Source organism: Scleropages formosus, chromosome 8 (assembly GCF_900964775.1).
Source record: "Scleropages formosus chromosome 8, fSclFor1.1, whole genome shotgun sequence".
NCBI classification, from domain to species: Eukaryota; Metazoa; Chordata; class Actinopteri; order Osteoglossiformes; family Osteoglossidae; genus Scleropages; species Scleropages formosus.
Genome location: NC_041813.1, coordinates 16,165,055 through 16,186,078, shown reverse-complemented (window position 1 = coordinate 16,186,078; position 21,024 = coordinate 16,165,055). Strand labels below are relative to the sequence as shown.

Genomic DNA, 21,024 nt, shown 5'->3' with positions numbered 1-21,024 from the left:
CAGCTGTGATCATGTCACCTGCTAACATGTTTTACTTACTCAGTTGCTGAAACTACTTCTAGAAGAAAAAAATACAGTAACTATGGACATATGTCAGAATTACAGCATCATGCAGATTTGATGTTTAGCTTATTTCTGTCCCACATTGTTCTATGTTTTTGTTGCTTTAACTTCAAAGAGACTGGGATATATTCTCATTCGTTTCATCATTTGGAAAGCTGTCAAAACCTTCTACCATGAACACAAAAAAAAAAAAAAAAAAAAAAAAAACAGATGGTAGGTATTGACTTTTATTGAAATGTCCAAAAGTGATAAAAATTAAAGAATGTCACAATAACAGTACATCTGTTTTCCACCCAAACCAAATGTTTCAGTATTGTCCACAGTACAGAAACATTTCTCAGAATGCACACTGCTACACAGCATAGGAAGTAAAACAATGATGGTGTGTTTTGCTGAAGGAGGAGACATGGGTCTGGGACATTTTCCAGAACAAGTAGCAGACGGAAGACCAGTTTCAAGGTTAAAAGCCATGAATGGAAGCATGGAGCACTATTTTGAGAGTGGGGAGGTTACGCTACTGTGTCTACATCTCCTTCCTCCCCTTCCACAACATTCACTCCCTCTTCTTCTCCGTTCCCTGACCCCAGCTCCTCAAGCAGGCTTTCCTTTTCGGCTGCTCCTTGTGAGTCCACTCCTTCTTCCTTCTCTGCCTTTTCTTCTATTCCATGTGTCCCCAACTCCTCAGAAGGACAGACATTTGCTTCTTCTGTGCCCTGATTCTCCTCCCCATGGCCATCATTAACCAGATCTGATTCCGGCACATCCACCATTAGGGAATTGTCTAGGTCCTGGTCATCAGGGTTGGTGTTAAAAGGGTTCTCACCCTAAAGGAAAGGAAACAATACAACCATTTAGACACAAAGCACTGCAAATCTGAAAGATGGAATGAATACATTCGCAGAATGCACGGTAAAGCTTTGGGAGTGGGCCGCACCTTGAGGAAGAGCTCAAGCTTCCTACTGATGACCTTGTGATTGAGAATGCTGCGCGCCACAGACAGGCTGGCTCGTTTTGACTGCTCCATCATGCCCTAGGTCAACAGCACAAACAGGTCAGAACTGCACCTCCAACAACGCAAGCATCCACTACTTTTCAACAACAGTTCTTTTAATCAAGAGATAATCCAGGAAAACACAGGAATGGTTAATGTATCAACACATATAGACACAGTTAAGTGTGATGCTCATTCCAAACTCATTCCACAGCAGCTTACCCTGCGGTTAAAGTTGTGGTCAGGAGACCGGAGGTGTCTCTGGATAAGGTGGTGCTGCATGGGTATGAAGAGGTTGCAGGCAGCACAGTGGGCTGCCTCCACCTTCCTCATGAAGTGCTCCATGCCGAGATCTACATAAGTCCACACAACAGAACACAGTTACTGATGGAACAAGTGGCTGGGAACAGACAAATCTGTTAACGTCTTTCTGGACTGGAACAAAATGAGCAAGCTATAATTAAACAAGGAAAAGCAGTGAGTGAAAGGACAACAAAGGTTCAAAGCAGGAAGGGACCATACAATTTTCTTGGGTGTGCCTCTCACCTCTAGTCAGATCTTGCTCTTCGTACATCTGGCAGATAGCTGCGTTTATGTCATCTATGTGGTTCCTCCTCAACTCTGTCTTCTTATACTTGTCATTCAGGTACTCCTGCCAATGCAGGACACAACATTTTCACAACTTCTGCAGCAGCAGAGGTTCAAGGACATAATTTCAAATGGATTTTTGACACCTTGGTACTTGTTAAATGGGTCAGAAGTTTGGCTCAGCGGGGGTCAGACTCACTTGCAGAAAATCCGTAGTGGGCTTGGACAGTTTGCTGGACAGGAACTTGAACTGCTCTTTGTGGAATCTGCTCTCCAAGTGGGTGTCCATGTCATCCTTGTAGAAGGAGCGATACTTGCACACTGAACAGGCAAACATCATCCTGGTCCGGAGAAATGGTGAGGGGGTGTCAAAACACAGCAGAAAATTCTTCAGTCAAACTCAATGGCTGTTGAGTTTAGGCCATTGAAATCTCTCCACTTTATCATTAAATTATCCAGCCATAAGTAGTCATGTCCAAACAGGTTTAAATAGCAAGGAAGTTTCTAAACTGTTCTTTCACTGTATGGAAAAGCCTGCATAGCCACTGCTGGTGTCAACTAGACACACTTGTGGGAGGGTCTGTTTTGCTCGTGTGTTTCCATAGTCATCTTTTATATAAACTTAATGTTCTTTGCACAATAAAATGTAACTACTAACTAGGCGAGACAGTACGTCCATGGTTAACAATAAGTCCCAGTTATCTGGCACTAGGTATTTTTTAGTCTTTTTTTCTTTTTACACCAGATTTTTAGCAAAATGCCTTCGATTGAAAACTTGTCCAGGTAGCCAGAAATGCCTGCAGCATCAGGCAATGATGTTCACTCTGCTCTAAATCTTACACTCACATTCATCATTTGTGTGCTGACCTGTAACGATGTAATAAAGCTGGTTTAATTTTGGGTCACTTTAGATTTTATTTTAAAAATACATTGAAATGTCTATGGCCTAAGGATGCAAATGAAGAAATTACAGTTTTTATTTGACTTTTACTTCACTTATGAGCCTAACAACATATTTCCAAATAGAGCTCATGCGACATATGGTTCGGTATAATCCAGATTTGCCACTTTGTCCCCGTTCTCGTTTAGGTCAGATAATTGAGACTGCGGTACATAATGGAGGATGACAGCCAGTGTGTGCAAGTTGTGTGCATTAGAGCTTTACGATTTATGTTTGCATAGTAACTCCATTCAGCTCATTCTTGGCTCCCAAGAACATGAATTCATCAACAAAACATAAAAGAATTCAACACTGACAGTATAAATAAAATAAAATAAATAAAGGGGTAGTTGAAAAGCAGCTTAAGTGTTAGAAGTAGGTTCTGACCTCTGAGCATTAAATATGACCCCTGATCTCTCCAGAAAGCGAGTGTTCCTCTTTCTCTGCTTGGGCACTTTGTCCTGGGCGAGTGGCTGCTGTTGCTGGCCTTCCAAGTTCTTCTTCACCTGTGTGGTATCGTCCTGCGTCATCAGGGCTGGGGAGTGAGGAGTGCAGAGAATAGCAACCCAGCTCAGATCCAAGAAGGGTAAGACAAATGTAAACTCACAGTGAAGAGGAGAAATTAAGCAGCCTTACCATCTCCCTCCACTGCTACCATGCCCTCCTATGAAAGAATACAGCAGAAAGTGATACACATGCAACTAAATTTGCTAAAGATGACTATCTTTATCAAGTATGAGGCTTGGGTTTATAATCACAAAACACAAAATTGTTGTATTCTAAAAGAAATTATATCTACACTGCATCTAATGCGAGATATGTACTTTTCCATGTTTTCATGCAAACCAGAGGGTTCTGGTTTCTACCCAGCGCCAAACACATATTGGGCAAACAGTTCTTGATAACTGAAGGATTGATGAATTAGCCAAAATGGATAACAGCTCATTCAAAAGTTTTAAAAAGACATGTGGGATTAGCAAAAACACAACTTTATAAGCTCAGACCTGGGATGCCTTGCTTTCTTCTGCTTTCTCACCAGGTTCCTTTACCTCTGTAAGAGACAGACAAATTTTTCTGAAAACTGTTGAAATGGAATGGAAACAGGGGGAAGGAAAAAAAAAAAAAAAAAAACCACACACACACACACAATGGAATCCAGATGCAGGTGGGTTACCATTGGTGGGCTCTCCGTCGCCTGTCTCAGCTTGGCTTGTTTTAGGATCTGGCTCATCTGCAGCAGATGGCGAGAGCCTCCGCTTCTTCCTCACATCCTTCTCTGGCTTAACCTGCTGGGTGGCGCACTGTCCATCAACACTGACCCCCTCTCTCATGTTTTCTCTCCCCTACTATTTCAATTTAATTAAGCTTTATTAGTATGGTACAGCATGCATGCATACAAAGACAATTTACTACAAATACAATAAAAAGTAAGAACAGGAGTCATTGCCACACTTTCTCTGAAGGAGGGCCAAGCCGTAAGACACTGCACTGAAAGCATTTCCCTTTTTCTCGTCACTGAGGAGGATTTTCCATTTATCTGAACCTAGAAGGTCAAAGACTTTGCAGCACACATTGGTAATTTTTGCAAAACAGATTTTGTTTTTTTTCAATATCCAATCTGGAAATCCAACATTTTAAATCCTTTTCTCATCCATAGACCCACCCAGCCACACCTACACAGATAAGATCTCTAGGTCTCGTGCACAGCAGTTGCACAAGGTTGCAGACATATGGTTGTCACGCAATACCAAAGACAAGTCTGACGATTTCACACAAACATCTCCACCACCATGGTTATAAATATGTACATATCATCTATAAGCAGGTCTGAGTGGACTCCTCAGAAGAAATGCTGCTGTTTTGGATCAAGCTGCTTCTATTTTAATTATAGCCATATGTGAGACCAACTGTCATTACTGCTGCTTACACTTTCTTTTTGAAGTGCTATGCTATTAATGGCAAAATTAGTATGAATCTCAGTAAAACCGCATTGTAAAATAAGCATGACTGCTACATGTATTTTTAAAAAAACCTATAACCAAAAAGTAAATCTGCACACACATTTAAAGCCATTAGTGAATCCATGAATTCATACCCATGCACACAGAAATCAAGTGCAATAGACCACAGAAGTCCACCTCCCCTGGAAGGAGAAATGGGGACATGGCGAAGGGTTCTGGTTGGAATCGACTTCTAAACGCTCACAGTGGAGAGGCAGAGAGAACCAGGTGTCACAGACAAAGCAAGGTTGTGTGTGGCACCAGTTACACTAGTATAAAGTCCCGCAAAAATAGGTAATCGGTAAAACAGCCCCTGAAGCTCCCGTGGTACAGGTGAGCATTTATGGGGTCTTGCCCAAGGGCAGTAAATCAGAACAGAATGGGGAGGGCTTTGCATTGTGGGACGTCTATTTTCAGGAAGGGGCAGGCAGGGGTTTCCACTTCCACTCCAGGCTCATGGCTGCCGGGTGGGAAAGGGGGTCCATGGCGGTACTTACTCGATTGACGGGTCTCTTGCGCCCGCGCTGGTGCCCCGCCCAGGCACCCCCTCCAAAGTGGCCGATGCCGGGGATGTCCTGTGGGCCAGGACCCTGCCGGTACACACCCATCTCTGGGTACACGTGATGGGACAGGAGTGACGGGGGCTTGCCCCGACCGCCAGGGAAATGGCTCCCTGGGCCTCCGCCCATCGAGGGTTCTTGCCAGCGCCCAAACCCGGGACCACCTGGTCCCCTTACCCTGCCCCCTGGGCTGGGTTGCCCTGCCCAAGCTGGGCCAGGGAATGAGTCACGTGGCTGCCGCACCAGCTGAGGCTTGGTGGATCCATAGGAGGAGGAACCTTCATAGCCGCCTCCCCCGGGGCCTGCGCCCCCCCGCTGGCCCTCACTGTAACCATAGTTACCGGATCTGTAGAGATCACGCTGGATTAAGGAGGGACGCGAGTCGAAGGACTCGTATTGGTCAAACCTGCAAAGGAGTCGCAGAGCAAGAAGAGTGAAGGAGAGACTAGCAGAGACGATGCCTTTCTCACATGTACGCGTGACCAAAGGCAAACCAAAACACAACCAATGGAGATCTGAATGCAATGGCAGACTACTTTTCTATACGTTTTCACCACAGGTTGCCCACCTTTCCAACTTCAGACAATTATTGGTCATCTTGAAATAAGATCTCAGTGAGCTGACCTCACTGCCTCTCTGTCCTAAAGCTTAGTGCCAGTAGTCCAACCCACCCTCTTTTCCCTCCTTCAGTCATGTTTTAACATGAACGACTGTCCTGTCTAACTGACTGACTGGTCAGCTGTCCTCTTTCCAGAGCTTACAGTCTGCATGACCTCAGAAAGCTGAGCGTGGTATCTAACCTAAGGGAGCACTCTGATGTGAGAGGTGATGGTTTATACAAAGCAGACGGACAGCAACGTCACCCAGATGGACACAGTGAGGAAGACGATGGGCAGGTGAACTGCAGCATAGTATCAGGGAACTGAAGGGGCAGGTTTCAGGATGGAGGACATCAAAATTGCACAGAACACCATGGCTGTGCGATATACATTTCTGCTTAAGGAGTAATGTAAGATGTCACGTGTCTCAACCCGATTCTACACGTCATGCATACAAAACAGTACACATCCACAAGCACTGGTAATGCTTGATAGGTCCATGTGAGACAGAAGATTTCGTAGTCAGTAACGACTAAAACATCTGACAGGTATTTTGTGAGAACTGCAGCCAATGCATACAGCCATCCCATAAAAGTCCACTTCAAGACCTCCCAAAAAACTGGGAACTATATAGGAAATTTGACCATTTGCCTGGGAACACCTAAACCCTACTACTACAGCAATCAATACAAACACTCCTGCTCATGTAGGAATTATGCAGATTCATATTCATGTTCAGAGATCCAACATTCTTACCCAAAAATCTATGGGAAATCTGTAAAAACTTAGTACTTGTTTATATACGCACACAGAGCCACTCACACAAGCATGTCCGCACACAAGGCTACTTCCAGACAAGCATTAACAAGGATCTGTTTTAACTGCAAACCAAAAACACGTCAAAGAAACTATCAACCATTCGATCGTCAGAATAGGAATGCTAGTTAAAGTTGGGCATCAGCAATTGCTGCCTGTTGCTGCCATACCTCCAAACTCCTCTGAATTAATGGCCTTCACCTAGAAACCCAGTGTTTCAAGATGGTGGTTTGGAACTGCTGAAAATCCACTTTGTTCATTCATACCTTGCCATTTCATCCACTTTGTCCTTCTAATTATGAAACCAATGAAAGCAGACTTTGAAAGTTCAGAGGTGTGTGTGTGGGAGAATCAAGGAGCAGCATGTGGGGCTTTTCTCTGGTTTCTTGGGTGAACCCCTAGGCCAGCGGGAGTAGGTCACATACAGGAGTTGCACAAACCGTTTATGGATGGTTCTGTCAAAGGGGGGTTGGGTGTGGAATGTGTGATAATGGGGATAGGTGCCTAGATGAACCACATAAAAGGAAATTACGATGAACCTGGTGGATATGAGCCCACAGGGAGAATCAAAGGCTGGAGGGTGTTACCTATCACCTCGGCTTCCTCTCTTCATGCCCCCTTCCATCTGGGTCAGCATGTCCAGTCGCTGGTTGATCTTGGCGATGACAACATCGGCGTTTGTACCCGTAGGAGAGGCCACAGACCCTCCAGAGAAACCCCTCTTTGTCAAGCCTGAGCCGCTGGTCCCGTAGCCACCCCTGTACCCTCCATCGCTGTGTGCCCCATAGCTATCTGGGCCTGTGAAAGACATGGATGGATGGATGAGGATGGAAGGGAAGGATCACAATCATCCAGCACCGTTAACGTCTCCATAGAATGGCTGGCTGCAATAAGACCTTGAGTTAAGAAACAGTGACAACTGTTCGAGTACAATCAGGTAGGGGCACCAGGTGGCGTAGTTGCTAGAGCTGCTGCTCTCTTTGGACTCGAAGGACCTGGGTTCGAATCACACCTCCTGCTGATCAAGGCGTACTTATCCCGGACTAATACCGTAAAAATTACCTAGCTGTAGAAATAATTACAGCATTGCGGGCAGATTAAAATCATGAGGTACTTTAGAGAAGTGGTAACAAAATGAAGAAATGTACATGGAAAGTTTTAACAAAAAAACAAAAAAAAAAACATGCTTGGAAAGACATGATTAAAAACGTTGATTCAAAGGAAATCTTGTAATTTCTTACCCCTGTTGGAGGAGTTTCCATGGCCCCAATTTGAATAACCTGACAAAGAAAATAATAATATTAATAGTTAGCCCATCCAGGCAAAGCATATTATATTACGTGTGGTCAACATACACTGACTGAACTTGTTCTGTTCCAGAAAATTGTACGAACAAGTTTGTACAGATAAGAGAAGGAAACAAGAAGGCGATTCATAAATCAAATTCGGTGCAGCTGTAAAATACTGTAATTTTTAAGTGTCCTGCCAGTGGAAAGGCGACACATGGTGACATGGTCAAGGAGCTGTATATAAAAATAAAAAATAGACTAGTCCGTAAAGCTGACGAAGATGAAAAACTGACTTTTTTAAGCGGATGTGTCAACAAAAATTAAAACCTCCAGCAGAAGGGGTCGGGTAACCTCGGGCTACAGTTGCCGTTGTACATCTCATTCACATCTTTTCTGAACTTTTTGGTTGTGTTTTTCTGCCGACCCTCCTCAGCTCCCTCAGAGTGCTCGCACGGACGAGCACAGCGGCCATTTTACCGCGACGTCCGCGACTCCATCTTACCGCACTTCAACATAACAACAACAGTCGTAACAGTAATGGGGGAAAAAAAAAAAGCAGCAATAACGCAAAAAAAAAAAAAAAATAATCACACGCGTTCACCAACACGAATCGAGGCGCAAAGCGCGCGTGGGAGCGACGATTCATTTATCTGCGGATAAATTAAAAGTGTGATAAAATAAACAGATTTTACAGATTTTTACTGCAAACGGCGCCACTACTACGGTGTGGGAGTGGGCAACCCACCAGAATAACACCCAAGGATGAAGGAAAGATACCACTGGTGCCCAGGCAGTTTAGTTACTAATTAGTAGTCCGCTGGATAAAATAATACGAGCTCCTCCTGTGTGTTGTGCAACACACGCGGGCCGCAATCATATTTACATTTAATTATAAATGTAAACACATCCCGTTTTCTTCAATCCGCCACTGCTGGTTCGTTGCATGGTTGTTCATCAGGAGATTTGTATTTAATTGTGCAAATGTTGATGTGGAGCACGGTATAGATTAGTCTATAGAACACCGTCATGATGAGTACGACGAGGCTTATCGTCGCAGACCGAGTCTACAGCCCACCCACTGCAAACACTAAAAATCACGGTTCTGAATACGTGCAACAAAGACGTTTACATACAGTACCTGCACCAAAGCCCCGGCCGTCCATGCCTCTGGTGATGGAGATGTCACCGGTCCGAGAGGTTCTTTATGGGGAGCGGGTCTTGTGTGCGCTATGGACACGACCTGCAGGGGGCGCTGTGCTGCTCCACACGCTATCCCAACGAGGTGCTTAGGGTCACACCAGGAAATGATTGGGCTGTGAAAACTGGATTTTCAAGTACTTGGCTGTGCAAGGGACCAAAAATACTCGATTCTCATTATATGTAATACGAAAATCTTCAGGCAACAAAGAGAGGCATGCTGCATCATGGTCGGCAAAGGTAATAAAGTATCACATTTTTTATTTAACATAAAGAATGCAAAAACAGCTGAAATTCATTAAAAGAAAAATGTCACGTTTAATACCATATTTACGGTTTTAAATAATCTTTGTTACTTTATATTTGAGAGAATACAATTGCCTTCGTGACCGTTGCTAACCACTGATTGGATGATTTATTGACTGACAGTTGGGAATAACCAATGGTATGTAACTACAACGGAAGCGTAAGGGAAGGCTGAAGAAATGGGAGTCAAGATAGAAATTTTCCGGGTATGTGGTTCATATAATTTTTACGTTTAGACGGAAATAACTGTTATTTCGTAGATTTTATAGAGAAATGGTGAAATATAACCCAATTTTCGAAAAACTGTTGCGGATATAGTTTGGCTAAGGATAACGACATTATCACACGAATTGAGGTTGACAGAAAACACACGCACCAGACGGTAGACCAGGATATAATTAGTTCACCTTGCCGCGCTTTTGGTGGTAAGTTGTAAATAGCGAGGCATTTCCTTAAGATTTTTTGCTTAAATATTTTTGGTTATGAATTGCTCAGACTTAGAGTGTGTTCTGCATTCCCGTCCATTGGTACCCGCCACCGGTCCTTTCGCACTTCGGGATAGTTTCCACGGGAATCGATTCCTACAGTAGAAGCAGTTGAATTCAATCATGGAGAAATAGATGTATCAATGTTTTTCATTGCATGTTGATGCACCCAGGCTGAATTGTATGATGTCACTTTGAAGAAAAGCATCTGCTGAATGAATAATTGAAAATTTAAGTCACAGGTAAAAAGTGACATCTGATCTGCTTGTTTTCTTCAGATGATGCTGTACCTTTCCTTCCCTGTGGCCATGTTCTGGATCTCAAATCAGCCAGAGTACTTTGAGGAGTATGTGGTGAAGAGAAAGGTCTGTACAGTTTGTGTTCCTCGCCATTCACTGCTTGATTTTTATTTTTTTAAATAATTTTTAGTTCAAGTTCAACTGGTTAATTCATTGACATGTTTTCATTTGTTCTTTTTCTCCCACTGTCCCTGGTATTTGATGCCTCCCACTGCTGTCGTCATGTAGAGGGAGATCTGCCCCCCCGATGAGGATATACGGGTCAGCATTCAGTTTTTAGCAGCAATAGCAGTGCTAACAACTTCTGTGCTCAGTTATTTCCATCTCTGTGTAATGTAATATGGCACTAAGACAAGTGTGGTAGGAGGTGTGATTCTTTTGAAGGTGTAAATTGGTAAATAGTGACTCACTTTCTTTTTGACAATAGAGAAAAGAGTTGGAGGACTTCAAAGAGCGCATGAGGGAGCTTCGGGAGCAACGACTGCTGAAACAGGCTGGGCTAGCATCAAAAGAGTGAGGAAGAGGAGCCCAAATAGGCAGGAGACTGATACCAGCCCACCATAGAGAATTTGAGATCCTTGAGGGGATTCTTTGGAAGTGAAGAATGGAGAGGGATTAATGGGGTACTATGGTGCCACGAAAGCGGGCCCCAGTAATTGGTGCATGATTAGGTATAACATACCCTGCTTTTATAGTCACCTTGGGGCACTATAAGCAAGATATTTAAGTCCATTCTTTTTTTTCTTTTTTTTTAAAATCACAGCAGTGTGGTGTTGGTTTCTAAGTGTGCTTTTGAATGATTGATGAATTTATTTTTCAGTGATGTTTCCTTTTGGAGTTTATAATGTAAATATATTATTTAATTAAAATGTCAGTGCTTTGGCTCAACTTTTTCATTATTTGCATCATTTGTATAGATAATGTAAGTTCACTTTTCTAAGAATGTCTAAGCCAATTTCCTTATTCTGAAGTCTGTCAGTTTGGTTTTGTCTGAGTGTGCTCAGTGAGTTATGCACATATCTTCATTTTGATTTGTCAAAGGCAAAGCCAGTGCAATTCTAGATCTGCAGATTGTCATACATGTATTATTTTGTGGAGAGGCATAAACAAATAATTTTTTTTACCCATCTAGATAATGTAAAGGTCAGCCTAAAAGGAATCCATAAGTTCCAGAATCTCCTTATTTTACACAATCTGAATGGGACAACAGTGACATAAAGAAATGTTATTGAACCTCTTTTAAAACCTATAAGGTATGGTTAAAGCATTTTTTTTTCAACGTAGGAAGTCAGAAAATTAAAAGGCCAAACGAAACAAACGGTCGATTTGACGTCATGCCTGCTTGTGTCACGCGATCGCTTTTTCCCGGCTGTGACGTCACCGCTATGACAACCAATTACAATTTAAAGCAAAAGAAAAAAAAAATTCCGACGCGGAAGTGGCAAGATGGCACCGAGCGGTTTGAAGGCGGTGGTGGGAGAGAGTAAGTGGTGGAAAAAGTACCGAATTTCAAATTTAGCTGGCGTGACGTGGAGTACTGATGGTAAATTATGTATTTGTTAGTCTTAAGATTTTGTTATTAAGGGATGTAACGGCAGAAGGTGCTCGTTCCGTGCCGTCAAACGGACTTCCTTGTTTTTCCAGCTTGACTGAGCCGCGGGCTGACAGTCTGTCCACTGAGTTACGAGTCAAATGTCACTTACTTTTTTGGCTGCAAACGCTTGCGTACGATTAAAAAGGGGTGTATGCAGAGTTATTGACACACCGGATCGGGTTGTATGTATTTGTGGGCGTTAGGGTGTGGTTGTTTACGTGACAAATTACTTTGTTCCTCCTGTGTTGTTGTTGTTTAGTAGTAGTACTAGTAGTATGATACTAGGTATTTCCTAAGTATTTTGTGTCCAATCACAGTAAAGTTGTATTACTCCCATAAGCTACATAACTGTGCACAAAACAGTGATTAGGCCAGCAGGTGGCGCAGTGGTTTAGGACATTGGGATCTTCCCACTGCTGTTGTACTCTCGATCAAGGTATTTAGCTTGAATTGATACAGTAAAGTTCCCTGCTGTGTGGAAACGTGAAATGTAGTCAATTTTTTTGGGGAGGGGGTCCATGTCTTGTATAAGGTCTTTAGTTTTTGTGGGTACGTGCATGTATGTGTGTACGTGTATAAATATGTGTGTATATATTTTTTTTCGTTTAAAATGATTTGTCTTGTCAAGTGGCCAACAGCTGACTAATGGATTATTTAATATAGCTTTACTTAAATAAAATAGTTCTTGGAATAGCAATATTTTGCGGTTTGTTCTTCCATGTTCAAGGCAGCGTATCGTGTTCATCCAACTGATTCATTCTTTTTCCACCGACACAAGCAATTGATACATCCATTTCTCAAATCTTATTACTTACTACAGATTTTTCACAGCTGTTATTTTTTGTGTACAGTAACATTGCATATTCTTTTCAATGATTTTTTTCCTTTTTTTGACAATCTATATGTAAATGGAGATAGATATATGCTATTGCCTGAGATGACACTCATCTAGTGTGTTTTACCACCTTAAAACAGCACACTTAATGTCTGTACCATTTAGTCTAGCCTTAATAATATTATTGTGGTGTGGACGACTCGTTTGTCTTCCTGTTGAGAAGCTGAGTTAGAAGGTAACCGTGAGGAATTATATTCCCCAAAGTGACTTTATCCAGGAAAAACATTTTCTTGTAAGAAGACGGCAGTCAAATGACAGAAAGCACTAGCTCTCAATGAAAAGTTGCAGCATTATTACAGAGATGCATACTGAGTACTTGGATTTTAAATGATAACAGTTGGTCTTCAAAAGTAGTGTAAGTCATACATTTAGTATTTATGTTTTTACTACAGGCTGAGTCATTTAATTAGCTTTCTGCTGCAGTTGTAAGTGTATATCAAAGTGCTTGGTGGTGGCATGCTCCCTTTTTTTTTTTTTACTAGTCATTCTGTTTCTAGCTGTGTTTGTAAGTCACAGGTTTAATTTTAGAACATATCATGTTTCAGGCATTGCTATCAAAATGAACTTGTGAAATTGAGCAAATGCTCTTAGCCAATCACTGTGCATGTACCCTTGACTTCTCTGTTTTCAGATGTTTTGTTACTTTTGGGGAGGCAGGATGGAAGTCAGAAGTAAAAGTTTTATATAACCAAGCACAATGACCAAAAAAAGCAAATAAATCAGATAAAATGGTATCTGAGTCATTGATAAGCATCTGCATTTCTTAATGGTTGACGCTGTTAAGTCTCTTATCGGGAATAGTGTTTCTCAATATGGGTATAATGACTGAAATGTGATGAATAGTTATAATCTCTCCTGTTCCTACTTTACAGAAATCCTGAATGGAGTGGTCAAAAGTGTGAAGAAGGATGGAGAATGGAAGGTAGGCAGGTTGACCCATATGTTCCAGAAGGGGTCTGAATCCACTTGTCAAGCATCACATGTCATCCATGCAAAAATCTCATTTCTTTATCCCTCTCTGCTTTTTATACTGCAGGCTTTCAGCATACAATCAACAATATTAAGTAAGCAAACTACTACACACAGTAAAATGAATGAATAGGAAAGCAGTGAATATTTTTCCACCCTCTCTCTAGGTGCTGATTGTAGATCACATCAGCATGCGGATCCTGTCTTCCTGTTGCAAGATGTCAGACATCATGGCAGAGGGAGTCACTAGTAAGTAGGGTTTAGGAGGTCATGGGAGAGTTGCGGTTAGTGGGGATATTAGGCTGTTCATCATTGCTTTTTCAGTTGCAGTTATTGATTTCACACATTTTATGGGGATTGATTTGGGCATGGAGGGTTCAGTGGGACTTTCCGATATTTCTGAGGGGAATTTTTTTTGGGCTGTGTGGAGTTTGGGGCTCTGGTCAGGTTGCCAGCTACATTGTGTGTCTCTTTCTGTACTCTAGTTGTGGAGGACATCAACAAGCGCAGGGAGCCCATCTCCAGCCTAGAGGCCATATACCTCATCTCTCCTGTGGAGAAGGTCAGCTGGATGTGAAACTTGAACTCTTAACCATCAACAGTTATAGTAGTGTAATTTCTTGACTATTAGTACTTGGTTGTCAGTCATTAGTGTTGTGAACCTATTGTGTTCTTTTAACTGTGCGGTAATTGTGTAGTTATTAGAGTAAAAACTTTGTGTTCCTCCCTTATTTTCTTCATCCGCTATGTCTTGCTGCCAACGTCTCCTACAGTCGGTTAATGCTCTCATCAATGACTTCAAAGACACAGCCTTCACCTACAAGGCAGCACACGTGTTCTTCACTGATAGTAAGTGACAGTGTATTTCGATACAACTGTACTGTATATTTCTTGAGACAGAGATTGCAAATGAAATTAAACAAATTTACATTTGTATCTGTGTTTCCCAGTTTGTCCAGATGGTCTTTTCAGTCAGATCGCCAAAACCAGAGTGGCCCGTTCCATTAAGACCCTGAAGGAGATCAATGTGGCCTTTCTGCCATATGAGTCCCAGGTTTGCATGTGCAGACTACCAGTCTATCTGACAGTGTTCACCTTGCCACCTGTGTGACCCTGCTCCTATGATGCAACCCTGTATCTCTTCCTCAGGTATACTCTCTGGATGACCCCAGCTCCTTCAAGGTGTTCTATGGCCAGGTCTCAAAGGACGAGCGAAACAGGAGGTTGGAAGCACTAGCTGAGCAGATTGCGACCCTCTGTGATACCCTGAAGGAGTACCCTGCTGTCCGCTACCGCCAGTATGGACTTTACCTGAATGTGTTTCCATGGCAACCATGAACATCAGGACAAATTTAACAATGTTCTCTGTGTGCCTCAGGGGAGCTGAGGAGACTCTCGCCTTGGCTGAGATGGTGCAGGACCGACTGAATGCACACAAAGCAGACAACCCCAGCATGGGGGAGGTGAGCAAATCTGCTGCAACATGGAGAACAAATACTGATTTTACTTATTGTTCTGAATTATAACAGTCAGCTTTGCAAGTGCATTAGTGCAAGGTTGTGTACAGTATACATTTACTTGTTTAACTGTGATTAAAAATGTAATTTAATCGTGAAGCTGACTGTTTTAGCATCTGCTCTGTGAAAGACCTTGTGCTTCCATGTTTAACTGCCTGCTTTGATTTTGCCACAATTTCCTTGGATTGGCAGTGAAACAAATGAATATGAACAATTGAAGTTAGAGCTGGCACAATATTGTTTTATTTTTGATGGCTATCCTCTTGTCTTCTTTTCTCTTGTCATGTTTCCTGCCTTACTCTTAATCTCTACTTTTTCCTTTCATTGTCAGCTGAAAGCTTGCTCCTTTGGATGGAGCCCTGCAGGCATGTACTTGTCTTTTTCTTCTGCTGTTTATCGTCTCCGTCCCTATCTTAATACATTCTTCTACTTGAAATTATTTTATTTCTCTGGAACACTTGTAGCTTTGTTAAAAGGCAGAATTGATCTGTGCTCAACTGCAGCTGAGTTTCTAGAAAATTTAGCTTTTTGAAATGTGCCCCCTTGTGTTTTAGCCCCTGTGGTCCAGAGTGAAAATGGCTTGGTAGAGTTTTTGTTCAGTGTGTCTTGTTCATCTTGACCAGTTCATCACACCAGATTCCCATGTTAATGTTGCCTGGGTATATACATCCTTCAAACTTGCATGTATCAATACTTTAAGTGGTGACTTTGACCTTTTTTTTTCACATTAGAACTTTGTGTCATTCAAGCAATAGGTGAATAGGTGAATATCTCTACCTGTTTTTACTGGCACGTGCCCAGCTGTTCTTCAGCATGTTGATTATAGTGTGTGTCTAATTTGGTAGTACCGCAGTAGTTTCTAAATGGTCAGTTCTGTTATGTGTTGTGTTGGCAGGGAGCTGACAACGCAGGGTCTCAGCTATTGATTGTGGACCGTGGGTATGACCCTATTTCACCAATCCTGCATGAGCTGACCTTCCAGGCCATGGTCTATGATCTTCTGGACATTCAAGGAGACATCTACAAGTGAGCTTGAACGACATATTGCATTTGACACAACCAGTAGAGATTCTTTGCATCCCTCTCAACTAGTCCAGATCATCATAATTGCTGCCCTTATTGCAGCATTTAAGTAATTGTCTTTCTCTGAGTTAATATATCTTTTCAGGTACCAAACAACAGGTCTTGGGGAATCGCGTGAGAAAGAGGTTCTCCTTGATGAAGACGATGAGCTCTGGGTTCAGCTGAGGCACATGCACATCGCTGATGTCACAAAGTACAGTCTCCTCAATGAAACACCATAAATATGTCTGTTGTCTTACATCGATCAGTCTGTTTTGTGTCAGCTTGCTTTCCCTTTGTCGAAACCCAAATTCCAGAAAAACCCACATAAGGAAATGCTTATTTGTTTCTTGCAAGGACCAGTTTGAAGGTCCTGTGGCCTATTTCGAATCAGGTGGATTTCTGATGTAAACTGAAGATGTTCTTGTGCTCACTGCTTCTATGCCTGTCCTCTCTTCTAGGAAGGTAACAGAATTGCTGCGGAACTTTTGTGAAAGCAAGAGAATGTCCACAGAGAAGGTAAGTACTGCTGCATTTGGAGCTGCTCATGGTCACTCACTGTCTCCACTGTTTGTATGAGGTTCCAGAAGTCTTTAGGTTATGATGGACAGTGGTTGTGTTTCTTATCAGGCCAACATCAAAGACCTTTCTCAGATGCTGAAGAAGATGCCTCAGTATCAGAAGGAGCTGAGTCTGGTAAGCTATAATCTGCTTGCTCCTGAACTCTGAACTTCTGAAACATCATCATCCTTGGCCTGTGTGTGTTTTATGAAAACTCAATTTCTCATGTATTAGTACTCAACTCACCTCCACCTTGCTGAGGCCTGCATGAAGAAGTTCAAAGCAAATCTGGACAAGCTTTGTGAAGTTGAGCAGGTTGGTACTACAGACTCATATTTTCAAGCTGAATCCAGTTACTTTTCTACTGTCCCCCCCCCCCCCCCCCCCCTTTCTAGTTGTCTTTGTTTATATCAGCTGGATTCTGCGTTAGATCATCCCAGAGACATGTAGGGTGCTTGCATTATTACACTTGTCCATGCAGAGGATGTGTTGACCTCCAGTCAGCCTTAATGAAATGGACAGTTTAGATTGAAGAGGATTAGGGGTATGAAATCTATGCCACAGAATGAAGGATCAATCACTCAGAGGCCGCGGTCTAGACAGGAGTCAGTTCAGCACTGATAAGTCACACCACACTCAGCAACACAGTTCCTTTTTAACCCAGACAAACAAAGGACAAAGCCGCTTAAATTTAGACAACACCAGTCGCACCTGTTGAGTGCCTACATACTACACTGAGACCAACACTTAAGACATTTAAACCTCTCAAGCTATTACTGTGATCCCCAATGCAACAAAGGCATTCTCATAAATGCGGACTGATATGAAAACACATCTGCTACGTTCTGCATGTCAGAAACACATGCACATACCTGAGAGGTGGGAAACTACGTAAAAGCTGCTGTTGTGACCTTTAACCAAAGCTCAGGAACTGCTGGCATCATAATCTTGGGGCTAATGTGATTTACCCATAAATTCCTATTTCAGAAGATGTGCTGAGGCTTAGATGTATATGAGCCCACACAGAGCTAATGGGTCTTAGGATTGCTTGTTGGAAAGCTTGGCTTAATCCATGAGGCCTAGGTTAGAGGCAGGTATGTTTTTAACAATATGTTGTGTTTTCTAGGACCTGGCAAAGGGGACAGATGCTGAGGGTGAGCCCATCAAGGATGCTATGAAGAGCATTGTCCCGGTGCTGCTCAACAATGACATACAGCCCTACGACAAGATTCGCATCATCCTGCTCTATATATTCCACAAGAAAAAAGGTGCGTTCTTCATTATGGCTCCAGAAATTTCTTCAAGAAACATTTTGGTCAGTCATGCTGATGAGAAAGATAGCTCTCATTTTGCTTAAGTATTCCACAAGAAGACTCAAGGAACTGCATTATAATTTTGAAGGAATCTGGTCTTCGTACAGGAACAGTGGCTATTAACCATGGCAACCCAGAATCCTTGCAACACTTTTAGAATATTTGAATAGTAAGTTCATTGGTGGTATACTTGGAGAATTTTTTTTAATCAACTTATTCACAAACAAGGCTGTTGTAGATTGCAGGCTTAGCTGTAACTTGCAGCTACGTGTACTGCAGCTATCTGGGTGTTACCATGGCTGCTGGTCTCCATGCAGGCATTGGTGAGGAGAACCTGACCAAGCTCATCCAGCATGCCAATGTTCAACAGGACAGCCATATTGTTACCAACCTCCAGCGTTTAGGCTGCTCCATCATTGCAGGGGTGAGAGCTGTGTCTACTGCCATTATACCTGTATGAATCTGAGTTAGTCTGTTGGTCCTGTTCACTTACACATGTTCTTCAGTTCTAGTCAGATGAACATTCTTAGCAGCCATAGTGAGATTCATGGCGCCTGAGTTGTATCGTGACTCTTTCGGTTTAGGGGGCCAACTCCGGGAACGTCCCACCAGTTAGAAAGGAGCGCACGGAGAGCACCTACCAACTTTCCCGATGGACACCTGTTATCAAGGATGTGATGGAGGTGTGTGGGAGGGCATTGGTTTGTGGTGAAAATTAACCCATGCAGCTGGTCGGTGTTTCTGTCTGTCATTCTCTCCATTTGAGGTACCACGCTTCTCTCTTTTGTCTCCCAGAATGCTATAGAGGACAAGCTGGATAAAAAGCTGTGGCCGTTCATTTCTGAACATGCTCCAGTGACTACCAAAAAGACTGTTGTCAGGTGGGTCAGCATGTCAGGGGTCAAAGGCACTGCTAGAAGACTTGGCAGAATGGGGACAGGTGCAAATTTAGAAAGACTTTGACTTCTTTTATTAAATATATAAAACCAACTGTAAAAAAACATAAATGAAACATAAAACACTTGTACTGGGCAGCATCTCCATCCACATCAGTTCTGAAGTCCTAATTTTTTTACAAGTCCTTTGCTTAATCTGTCCGTTTAAAATAACATTGCTTCACCTGACCGTCATTAGCCAGGTGCAGTGATAATCACAGGGGTGAGCATGGCCACACTTCTCTGTGCCACAAAGTAATATGTTCAAATGGCAACATAAATTCCATGTGCTGAACCCTGCACATCAGTCAACCAAACCAGGTAAAACTGCAGTGTAAAGTGTTCAGCCTGGAGTTAGTGGAAGAAGCTGTTTCCCTCTAACTCCTCCTTTTGTTCCTGGCAGTGCACGAGTTGGACACTGGCACAAGAACAAGACGGCAGCAGAGTACCGCAGTGGCCCACGTCTCATTGTCTTTGTGATTGGGGGTGTGTCCCACTCGGAGATGCGGAGTGCGTATGAGGTCACCCGTGCCACTGATGCCAAGTGGGAAGTGTTGATTGGTGAGTGAGAAGTAGGACTGATTAATGTATTACATCACCAGGCTAGTACCACAGACCACTGTAAACTTTCACATTCAATATCAGTTCCGTTAGTCATGGTCATCTTTGTCTCCCCACAGGCTCCTCTCACATTCTCACACCAACCAGCTTCCTGGACAGCCTGAAAAATTTGGATGAGCCCTCCCAGGTCTCATAGTCCAACCTCTGTGCCCTGGCGTTGGTATTGTGTGTCTGCTTGTTGACCTTCTTACACAGTGCACTCAATTGAATGTAATGGTCACACGCAGTTTCTGCCAGCTTCCTCTGACTTGCATCCCAAATCAACCATGTCAAAATTCAGTGGGCATCCACTAGTTGCCCCTCCAGGTTGAACTCCACCCAAGGACACTGTGAAAGGGAATAAATGGTTCTTCTGCACCACGTGCAGTCACCATGGCAGCATCATTGATTAGTGCATGTATAAATGCTCCACAGTTGCAGCTGGTGTGGTGCATGATGAAATGCCACAATCATGTCTGAAACTGCTTCATTTGTTGTGAATTGCTGTGTAAAGTTCATATGTAACAGATTTTCATTTAGTTCTAACAATATCTGCAAATATACCAAAGTATGTGTTCTTGATCTGTTTTGCTCCTTGAAATGGCAGTGTCTGAACTGTGGTCTTTACACTGTCATCCACGCTATGGACATCTAACCTGTTCTGTATAGGCCTTTCTGCCAGTACTGGGTCACTTTTGTAAGTTAAATAATATTTTAACGTGTATCTTGTGATTGATCAGTGCATTCCTAATTCCACTGAAATTTCTGGAATCAACATGTGGCGCAGCTTGTGCCTTTGTAAATCTTTACAGATGTTAATCGTTCTTGTGTACCCACTTCTCACGGTGAAAAAGTGTTTGCAGTAGTCTTAAGCACATTGTCTCCTTTTTTCATGTGTTTATTGCTTAAATTTATAGAAGTTCACAAAACTGAAATGACTCTTGTAGACAAAGGTGTGTTTTTTTTTTTTTTTTTTTCGGTCAGTAGTTTTTTCTCCTCAGTTTTGAACTTTTCTTCCCACAAGTTATGCACTTTCATAAATTGTGTTTAGGAAGGGCTGAAATAAGTTTGTTGGGCCAGTTAAAATAAACTATATGCACATGGAATTTGTTTCAAGTCTGCTATAAATTGCATCTCATGAATATGTTCACCATGTTCAAAAATGGCAGAGAAGTGAGTTGAGAACACATTCATCAACGGGGATGCATGGTGGCACAGCAGGCAGTGCTGCCTTCTCACAGCACCTGGACTGTTTGGGTGCAGGTTCAAATCCAGCTCAGCCTATGTGAAGTTGGCATGTTCTTCCCATGTTAGTGTGTGGTCACTCTTGGTGCTCTGGTTTCCTCCCACAGTCCAAAGCCATGCAGTTTAGGTTGGGTGGTGATGCTAAATTGCATCATAATGCATGCATGTCCAGGGTATAACCCTTCAACCTTGCATGCAGT

The 21,024-nt window shown here is 42.6% G+C and overlaps 3 protein-coding genes across 5 annotated transcripts; 2 read left to right on the top strand and 1 right to left on the bottom strand.

Annotated features, from left to right (window-relative positions):
* Positions 1-281: 281 nt before the first annotated feature.
* LOC108935752 (A-kinase anchor protein 8-like) lies at positions 282-9,103 on the bottom strand. 3 transcript variants are annotated; one of them, XM_018754599.1, is made up of 13 exons: positions 8,985-9,103; positions 7,799-7,837; positions 7,145-7,355; positions 5,080-5,548; positions 3,757-3,871; positions 3,587-3,633; positions 3,219-3,246; positions 2,970-3,117; positions 1,842-1,983; positions 1,601-1,706; positions 1,277-1,407; positions 998-1,093; positions 282-887 (listed from the first exon to the last, which is right to left on the bottom strand). In XM_018754599.1, exons 1-13 carry the CDS (start codon positions 9,007-9,009, stop codon positions 573-575), a joined length of 1,872 nt encoding a protein of 623 aa, XP_018610115.1. In that variant the 5' UTR covers positions 9,010-9,103; the 3' UTR covers positions 282-572. The 3 variants fall into 3 exon arrangements, with proteins under 3 accessions (XP_018610115.1, XP_018610114.1, XP_018610112.1); XM_018754598.2 differs by lacking the exon at positions 8,985-9,103 and adding an exon at positions 8,174-8,354 and having other exon boundaries at positions 3,757-3,868; XM_018754596.2 differs by lacking the exon at positions 8,985-9,103 and adding an exon at positions 8,174-8,353.
* Positions 9,104-9,472: 369 nt separating this feature from the next.
* Positions 9,473-10,919, top strand: pet100 (PET100 cytochrome c oxidase chaperone). The gene is made up of 4 exons (XM_018754641.1): positions 9,473-9,555; positions 10,113-10,199; positions 10,362-10,394; positions 10,561-10,919. The coding sequence occupies exons 1-4, from the start codon at positions 9,529-9,531 to the stop codon at positions 10,648-10,650; spliced, it is 237 nt and encodes a 78-aa protein (XP_018610157.1). The 5' UTR covers positions 9,473-9,528; the 3' UTR covers positions 10,651-10,919.
* Positions 10,920-11,015: 96 nt separating this feature from the next.
* On the top strand, positions 11,016-20,848 carry stxbp2 (syntaxin binding protein 2). Its single transcript, XM_018754601.2, has 19 exons — positions 11,016-11,616; positions 13,495-13,544; positions 13,759-13,840; positions 14,077-14,153; positions 14,365-14,440; positions 14,542-14,645; positions 14,741-14,889; positions 14,970-15,054; positions 16,004-16,134; positions 16,277-16,384; positions 16,632-16,689; positions 16,801-16,866; positions 16,966-17,046; positions 17,858-17,999; positions 18,362-18,468; positions 18,629-18,727; positions 18,840-18,925; positions 19,383-19,540; positions 19,660-20,848. Exons 1-19 carry the CDS (start codon positions 11,580-11,582, stop codon positions 19,734-19,736), a joined length of 1,773 nt encoding a protein of 590 aa, XP_018610117.1. The 5' UTR covers positions 11,016-11,579; the 3' UTR covers positions 19,737-20,848.
* The last annotated feature ends 176 nt before the right edge of the window (positions 20,849-21,024 follow it).

What these genes read in the sequence shown, in the direction of transcription:
- LOC108935752 (XM_018754596.2), bottom strand. Translation starts at nt 8,228, where the DNA reads ATGAGATGTACAACGGCAACTGTAGCCCGAGGTTACCCGACCCCTTCT. An exon ending in GCAAGAGACCCGTCAATCGA is followed by an intron (nt 3,872 to 5,079) that starts GTAAGTACCGCC and finishes TGCGCCACCCAG; the next exon opens with CAGGTTAAGCCAGAGAAGGA. An exon ending in AGCTTGAGCTCTTCCTCAAG is followed by an intron (nt 888 to 997) that starts GTGCGGCCCACT and finishes CCTTTCCTTTAG; the next exon opens with GGTGAGAACCCTTTTAACAC.
- pet100 (XM_018754641.1), top strand. Translation starts at nt 9,529, where the DNA reads ATGGGAGTCAAGATAGAAATTTTCCGG. An exon ending in TCAAGATAGAAATTTTCCGG is followed by an intron (nt 9,556 to 10,112) that starts GTATGTGGTTCA and finishes TGTTTTCTTCAG; the next exon opens with ATGATGCTGTACCTTTCCTT. An exon ending in CCCCCGATGAGGATATACGG is followed by an intron (nt 10,395 to 10,560) that starts GTCAGCATTCAG and finishes TTTTGACAATAG; the next exon opens with AGAAAAGAGTTGGAGGACTT.
- stxbp2 (XM_018754601.2), top strand. Translation starts at nt 11,580, where the DNA reads ATGGCACCGAGCGGTTTGAAGGCGGTGGTGGGAGAGA. An exon ending in CCTGCTGTCCGCTACCGCCA is followed by an intron (nt 14,890 to 14,969) that starts GTATGGACTTTA and finishes TGTGTGCCTCAG; the next exon opens with GGGAGCTGAGGAGACTCTCG. An exon ending in ATTCAAGGAGACATCTACAA is followed by an intron (nt 16,135 to 16,276) that starts GTGAGCTTGAAC and finishes ATATCTTTTCAG; the next exon opens with GTACCAAACAACAGGTCTTG.